Source organism: Aspergillus affinis (assembly GCF_023601865.1).
Source record: "Aspergillus affinis strain CMG 70 chromosome Unknown NODE_114_length_115191_cov_87_667443, whole genome shotgun sequence".
Taxonomy (NCBI): domain Eukaryota; kingdom Fungi; phylum Ascomycota; class Eurotiomycetes; order Eurotiales; family Aspergillaceae; genus Aspergillus; species Aspergillus affinis.
In genome coordinates this window covers 106,881-115,191 of record NW_026515895.1, presented here as the reverse complement: position 1 = coordinate 115,191, position 8,311 = coordinate 106,881, and the positions used below count along the sequence as shown (strand labels likewise).

General features: G+C 50.7%; 2 protein-coding genes across 2 annotated transcripts; both read left to right on the top strand.

Annotated features, from left to right (window-relative positions):
* Window positions 1-246: 246 nt before the first annotated feature.
* KD926_000739 (ankyrin repeat domain-containing protein) lies at window positions 247-1,026 on the top strand (the record flags this gene model as incomplete). The annotated part of the gene is made up of 1 exon (XM_053104551.1): window positions 247-1,026. The coding sequence occupies one exon, from the start codon at window positions 247-249 to the stop codon at window positions 1,024-1,026; it is 780 nt and encodes a 259-aa protein (XP_052952214.1).
* A 1,801-nt stretch (window positions 1,027-2,827) lies between these two features.
* Window positions 2,828-6,178, top strand: KD926_000738 (SUMO protease ULP1; the record flags this gene model as incomplete). Its single annotated transcript, XM_053104550.1, has 1 exon — window positions 2,828-6,178. One exon carries the CDS (start codon window positions 2,828-2,830, stop codon window positions 6,176-6,178), a length of 3,351 nt encoding a protein of 1,116 aa, XP_052952213.1.
* Window positions 6,179-8,311: the final 2,133 nt, after the last annotated feature.

Sequence of the window (8,311 nt, the reverse complement as noted above, 5' to 3'; positions counted from 1 at the left end):
CTGCTTAAGAGCGACGCAGAGGTCAATATAGCAGGCAGTAATGGTCAAACGCCACTATTTCGGGCTGCAGAAAGAGGACACGATACAGTGGTTAAGCTCCTGCTTAAGAGCGACGCAGAGGTCAATATAGCAGGCAGTAATGGTCAAACGCCACTATTTCGGGCTGCAGAAAGAGGGCATGATGCAGTGGTCAAGCTCCTGCTTGAGAACGACGCAGAGGTCAATGTGGTAGACACCAATGGTCAAATGCCACTGTTTTATGCTGCAACACACGGTCACGAAACAGTCGTTCAGTTGCTTCTAAAGCATCGAGCCTTCCCGGACTTCGCAGATAGTACCTACAGCCGAACACCCCTATCCACAGCTGCGCTAAACGGGCAAGAGGCTGTGGTAAAGCTACTGCTGTCATGCGATACCAATGTTGATTCCAAGGATCATCAAGACCGGACACCACTGATATTAGCAGCATTGAAGGGGCATAACTCAATAGTTGAGCTCCTTCTCAATAAGGGCGCAGACGTCAACACCAAGGATATGAATGGTCGAACGCCACTATTCTGGGCCATATATTCTGGCTACATAACGACGGCCGCAACGCTACTTGACAATCGTGCTGATCCAGACTTCAGAGACAAAAACCAACAAAATCTATTGATGTGGGCTATAAAAAGAGGTCAGGATGCGATTATCAAGCTCCTCCTCGAGCATAGTGCGAAAACAGATCACGCCGATGAATATGGCCAGGTACCCCTGTCCTTGGCTGCGGATGGAGGGCATGTAAATGCGGTCAAGCTGCTGCTCGGGAACGGTGCCTATGTAGACACTCTTGACTTTCAATCTTGTCGGTCACCACTGTGGCGCGCTGCAGAAAGAGGACATGCGGAGGTGGTTGAGTTGCTACTTACGAGCGGCGCTCAGTTAGACTTGACGGACAATGATGGTCGCACGCCACTGTCTAGAGCTGTCGCAAATGGACATAAGACAGTGGTGGAGCTACTGCAATGCGGTGATCGGGAACGAAAATAACGCGGAGGGTTTAAGATTGATATTCTAATTTGAAGTAGCGGGGCAGTTTCTGCGTGTATTTTCTTTTTTTTTTTTTTTTTCTTGTATTGGTTAGTTCTCATTGCCAACCGAGTTTAGCTGATCACCGTACTTATATTGTAGGGAAATGAAGGGAAAGGGATCAAAGATGAAATACTCACTGAGCAGACCACTGAGCGCCCTCACTAAAGCAGCGGTGTCCCGAAGAGGAAGTCTACGGTCGTCTTAGAAAATCAAGTACGTATAGGTACATATATATTCTTATACCTAACCCGATGGCCTTTCCCAAACCTCCAAAAATTTCCAGTTACGTCATACGAAATCTGTACGTAGTAGTTACTTGTACTCCGACTCCGTAGATCTATTTTAAATGCCATAAAGCAGGGGCTCAGTCTAGAATCATCTAAGACATAGGCTAACGCAACTCTAATAGTAGTTTCCATCCGATTTGACTCTCATACTCCGTCATGGAGCAGTCTCGACATACTTCGGGATGTCTCCCCGCGGAGTCATTGACCAGCTTGTTGATCGTTTGGTGCACTTAGCCGGAACCTCTGGGTATCAAACTGTTAGGTAAATTCAAATTTCTCGACTCGAGCATCGAGTATATCAAGAAGCCGATCTAATATCCATAGCTACTGTACCTACGCGGCAGGCATCAACAAAAGAGGAATGACGTAGTTGGAACCTGCAATCTCTGGATCCGGGATTAGTGCCTTTGTAGTTTCCTGGGGCTAACAAGTGGATACTGCCATGCATGGAGACACCAGCAAAACGTACGATGAGAACAATTGTCTAACTGATTTTGGCTTGTTCAGATGGGTTAGATTCTACAATTCTTCCTTTATCCCAAAGTTACCAGTATCATTATTTTCTAGTGTGTCTTTCGCCACTCCGACATTCCCACGCGTATCGCTGTAGCTATCAACCCGCAAGAGAAACCCCCAGCCATATTGACCAGTCCTGTTGCGATGGCCAGCCGTTTAGTCACTGCCCGAGAACGGTTTCGACCCTCTCATCTAGCTCCATTGGACTAAGGATCAAAGCTTTCTCCAAATTCACTTGTCTTGGGACCAACGATTACAGAGGATACTAGTGATGTGGGATTTGGGGTGCGTAAGAAGGTTTGAGATGGAATGTGACAGAGGGATTCTTCCTTTCTGTCGAGACGAATTCGTAGTGGGAGATCCCTGGGGGTCCTATCCTACCGAAGAAAAAACCTAGAACCTTAGAGGAAGATCCCGGGGAAAGGTACAGACCCGTCAACATAAAAGGAGGCTCATCGATAACGGGAGAGCCCGTCGGCAGTGCTGCATAGACCATGGGACTAACCTGAGGCAGAAGACACGTGATTGCCCAAAGGAGACAAGCGCGCTGCTGCTGGACACGGCTAAACCCGAACGGGCACCTTCACGTCTCCGGGCCCGCGACAGCTGGGAAACTTCACCTTCGCGCTCCATTGGCCGCGACTTCACTTTCTTGCTAGTGCTTTCCCTCAGAACCCCCCATTAACCACAGCGACAGTCGCAACTGCCCACAACAACAGATTCACTCATGGACTGTGAAGGTAAGTCCTTTTGTTTTGATTTCCCTCTTCTCCCACCTCTCCCACCTCTCATCTCTCTTCCACCACCATCTTCCTGCACCGTCCCCAGCTCTTCATTTCCACAAAATCTGTCTGCGCTCTACAATTTCCTTGCTTCCAAGCTCTTCTTTGGTTTCACCCATTCAAAATCCACATCTCTTCAAGTTTTGGTTCAAATTGAGCTGCAAACAATGCAAAATGGCTGACATCGAGATGTCCGACCAGTACCACCCTGTCGATGACGAGGACACGATCATGCACGACGCGAGCATGCTTCCCGCCGACGAGTCTGAACTGGGAGTCATGGATTCTTCTTATGATCCTATGGATATCAGTCCCCTCTCAATGAGAAATCCATCTCCCGTTGGCGCTCAGCCCAAGGGCACCGTCCTGGGTCACCTTCCCAACCCCTCAGCTGTTGCCTCCGGACTTGACCAAAACTACGCGGTGCCCGCCTTCCCCAATTATGGCGCTCAGCCCAAGGGCACCGTCCTGGGTCACCTTCCCAACCCCTCCGCTATTGCCTCCGGACTTGGCCAGAACGACGCGGCGCCCGCCGTCCCCAAGTACAACGGAAGGGGCTTTTCCCACAATATCACTCGTTCTCCCGTCATCCGTGTGACTCGACGATTCTCGCCCAAGTCCCCGATTCACAACCCATACCTCACTACCATCAATCCTGCAAAATCGGTCTTGCGACCCCTCCATCTACAAAACCAAACTCCTGTCAAAGATCCCCTCGAGAGAATGAAACGAATGTTCCGCCCCCCTGACAAAGGGTTGGTGATGGTCAATTCGTCTGAACAAATCTCCGAGAAGAAGATCGATCAAGTCCCCGAAATCAAAATCTCCGAACCATCCTCCGAGGACAAGTCTGCTGCACAGAGCTCCAACGACAAGACTACCCTCCATCTCAATGTGAAGGAAACACCTTCTGACTTCCAGTTCCCCTTCAGAGTTCATGAACCGGAAGCATCCAGGAAGAGATGCTACAACGACGGCCCAGCCCACCCCTGCAACTACCAGGTTCCTGAAGTGGCCGGTCACATCAACACTAAGTATCGTCGCGTGAGCATTAACGACTTTCCGGTCTCCGCTATGAAGGCGAACGACAAGCAAAAGCCCGCCGAGTCTCTTCACACTCCTCCCACCCATGATCGTGCGGCCTCCGATCGCGTTACCGACGAGCACATGTCCGCTCAAAACGGCCACAGAGTCCCTTCTATTACCACCCCTCACCACATTCCCGGCGCGTGGCCCGAATCATCTCCTGTCTACGATCCTCTCTATGCTACAGTTGAGGACGTTATGATGACAGGTGCTATTACTACTGTACAAGACGATATTGTTATGACTGATGAAAACGAAAACCCCAAAACAAAAATCAACAACATGGCGATCGATTCCATGGAAATCGATGAGCGCAACCAAGCAACCCAAAACATGGACATTGACCAGAATGAAGCCCCTCTTGGGGAACAAAATGCAAACTTCTGGCGCGGCTATTGGCATGGCTACTGGCAGGCGGCTTACCAGGGAACCACGAAGGCAGTTGGCACTTTGCTCAACTTCGTCAGAGACACCTTTTCTTCCTCTCCTTCGTTTGGACCCGTTGTCGACCAGACCTTCAGCATCTTTCGACGGCGCCACCGTACATCTCCCGAACGTCGTCGTGGATCTCGTGAGTCTTCCCCCACCCATCAGCATTCCCCGACACGAGCAAGTCTTCGTTCGCTGCCCGAAGAACAGCGACACAAAATCCGTTGCCACAAATGGCGCAGCGACCGCAGATCAGCAGGCCCAGTTGAGCTGCCTTTCCCTGAACTCCACATTGAGTACCCCCAGTCTCCCGCATCTATCGATTCCTCTTCGCCGAACAAAGATCAGAAGATGCCGGGAGCCATATCATCCAAGCGGGCCAAGAACCCGAAATTTACACACAGGCAGAAGGAGAAGCGCAGTCACCGTCACAGACATGGACGTTCCAGTTCTAAACACGACTCTCGAAACGCAAAGGGTAATCGGTCCTCCATGTACGGCGTCCACAAGCAGCCTGCTACAGCTAGCACTCATCCAAGTCAGGCATGGGTTCAGCCAATGAGCCCCAATGTTCATCGTCGAGTGTTTTTCGCTCATACCCCCCCAAGAAGATACCCCGAGCTGGCCGAGAAGGAACGGCAATACGCTGCATGGAGAAATGGTCTCGGCGAAAAGCGCAGAAAGGAGAAGGAACTCGAAGCTCAGATCCAGGAGGCCGCTCGTGCTGCAGCTGCGGTCCGGAAGGAGGCAACGGGCCGAGCAGGTGATCAACGCACATCGAAGGAGAAAGAAGTCCTCCAGGAAAACCAGAAAACCCAAAAAAACCAACAAAAACAGGAAAAACAAGAAAAAAAGAAGAGCCGCAAAGTCCACTTCCCCGAGTCGCCCAACTTGGCCACAGAGATTGCTCCGCACCTTCGTCCCGCTGCTTCGGAGACCAAGTTAGATGAAGAGCAGAAGGAGAACATCGTCCCCACCACTGAAGAAAGCGAGAAAGGCCCGGAAGTTACCGTTGAGAATGTCGCAGAAGCTGCTGTTATTGACGAAGCGCCCCCCGATACCGCTTCCGAGTCTGAGACCGACGAGGATCCGTGGCTTCGCCTTGATACCCCCTTTGGAAGACCCGTTTCTGCCGTGAGATTGTTCTATCCGGATCCCCAGCCCCTTCCTGCTGGCAGAACAGAGTCCATCTACGCATCTGAATGGCGCGAAATGGAAGAAGAAGAGAAGCGCAAACAGCGCCAGACACGAATCCGCCCCGACGGCCCTGCTGTACGTCCACTCAGTGAGGCATGGGAACGTAAGGTTTCGGAACTCAGGCGCTTGCCCCCCAGTCGGAAGGTGGCGACGACCCTGAACGGCGATCCCTTGAGCCAAAAAGATCTGGTGACTTGCTACACGCCCATGGCCTGGTTGAATGATGAGGTGATCAACTCTTACCTCGCCATCATCATCGAATACCTCCGCCGGACCCACAACAACGCGGGCCGGCACGACAAGCCGCGGTTCCACGCATTCAACTCGTTCTTCTTTGCGAACTTGCGCGACAAAGGCTATGAGAGCGTCCGTCGTTGGGCCTCAAGGGCCAAAATTGGGGGGGAGTCCCTCCTGGATGTCGACACCGTCTTCGTCCCAGTCCATCACAACTCCCACTGGACATTGATCGTTGTGAAGCCGATGGCTAAGACCATCGAGCATTTTGATTCTTTGGGCCCGCCCTCCCGGAGCCACATCGCCGTGATCAAATCATGGCTCCGGGAGGAGTTAGGCCCAAAGTTTCGGGGGGACGAGTGGACGGCGTTGCCGTCCCAGTCCCCCCAACAAAACAACGGAAGCGACTGCGGCGCTTTCCTGCTTTCCACTGCCAAATCAGTGGCCATTGGGCTCGAGCCGATGTCCTACGGCGCCACCGACGTACCGTTGTTGCGCCGTAGGATCGTGGCCGAGCTCATGGCCGGTCGCCTAGAAGGGGAGTTTGACCCCGCCCATGGTGGGGAGGTGCTGCTCTAATCGGGAGTTTAGAGCGCGTCTCTGCCTCTCCTCCATGGGGGGGCGACCGAAAGCGCCGCAGTCCATCAATATCCAGTGGAAATCCGGGACGAAGACGGTGTCGAACTTTTCTTTTATTGTTTTTCTTTTTTGTTTCCTTTTGTTTTGTTGCTTTTTTGTTTTGCGTTCCGGCGCATGCATCCAACGGAGTTTGTCTTTTTTCTTTCTTTGTTTGTTAGAGTACATTGAACGGGCATGGCGTTTGTTGTCCGAGTTGCATTTGTGTTGAGTGATACCCCGTCAGATGAGGCCTTTACGCTCCTGACTGCATTGCAAGCGTTGAGATTAGAGACCATTAGCGTGGCGTTTGTGCACAGGATTCTGTTTTGTTTTTTTTTTTTTTGGATAGGCTCGGTTTGCATGTGGATATTGATGTATTACGGACAGGAAAGCAGGGCCTGTGTTTGAATAGTCATGTATGATTAGAACATTGAGAGATCGAATTTGGAGACCGCTATCAGCGTATTACAAAGTCAAATTGTTCCATCCTGAGTAGCGTTTAACTTGTAGTGCTGAGCACCAATTTTCATCTTCGGTCATTTTCATCTTCAAAAATTGCCCTCTACGGTGATAGATTACGGCTTGAAGATGAGCGCAGTGAAGTCATACGGGCGATGCGATGGAATCAGAGCGAACTCAAAGTCAGATAGTGTTCATATTCTGGTGTCATCAAGTTCTCAGGCTAGCCCTGAACTACGGACATGAAGTACTTCTAAAACCGACAGAAATCTACCGAGCTTCCGCAGGGCAGACACAATGAGCCCTCATCTAGCCAGCCGCCACGGCGAACTCATAGATTCCCCAGTATCACTTAGTCAGTCATTACGCTACGTCTTTCTACCCGATTGATCAATATCTAGGAGCCTAAAACGGGGGATTGTAGACAATCCGTTTCAAACCCAACATCTTCCAAGAGCGAGAGAGAGACCTCTGTAGGAGTTCGTAGTAGTCCGGATCGAGTTCGAACAGCGAGTCTAATGTAGAACGATGCGCCAAGCCGGGGTGAATTGAAAGGACGCGTCGACTTATATATTTAGTTGGCGAGCGGTCGATGAGAAAAGGCTTGTTCAACGAGTAAAGTATGTCGGGGAAACAGTGTCGGGATCTGCGCGTAGCGTTCGCAGTGGCAGTATCAAGGTGAGCTGAGGGTAGGCCACTCTCTTGTTGCGTGTTATAAGTCAGATGGTGCGGAGAGTAAGGGTATGCTCGCATTTTCGTCTTGGAGATTGACCCGTGCCTGTAGTTGATGCTGATGTGTGCCGAGATGGTTGGGAAGATGGATGTGTGTGTGGGAGGGTAGGATAAGTAGCGAGAAGGGTTAAGAACGTATATCTTGCCTAGACTAGAATATAGCATTTGTTAGCGAGAAGGACAATGTGTGTTGGGGAAAGGATGAAGGAGTAGTGGAGGGTTTATCTTCGGCGACGCGAGACGTAGCTGTTGAGTAGATATAGATAGAGACAGCGAGAGGATGTCGAAGTCGGAGATGTTATTCGTTCGCGTATTTATCATGGAGATCGATGCAGCCGGCGAAGTTAGCACAGAGTTGAAAGCCCAGAAAGTGTAGGTAAGGTTGGTATAGTCTGCTTTTGGGCTCGAGAACAAAAAGCAGACGCAGTGGGTGATTGTTTAGTCTTGGAGGTGGTGGAAGTGGTCGGACACGGCGATAATCACGGAGGTCAGAGGACGGATTTCCAAGGGGAAAGAATAGACACATCAATAGTTAGCTTCAAGTTAATAGAAAATGCAAGGTCAAACGAAATGTAATAAGGCAAAGTGCGTAGCAACGGGAACGACGTGCACTAGTTATGTTGTTTTCCAAGCAGCCCAAGATAGAAAGTCCGATGGGTGGCTGGAGAGTTGACGAAGTCGCGTGCAGTCGCGAGTATACCAGGGCAAGATGGTCGTTATCTCATAGTGACTGTAATTATGTTTCGATTTTCCAAGAAGAAATTGAATCGTACTTGGTCGCTCCCTCCAGAAGGCAATTTTGCGCCCTGAATATGCTTGGTTGGTGGTGGCCCACTTTGTATGGGAAAAGCGATCCCCCCGGAATCACTTTCGGACACCCCATCGATTCCACACACGATTATA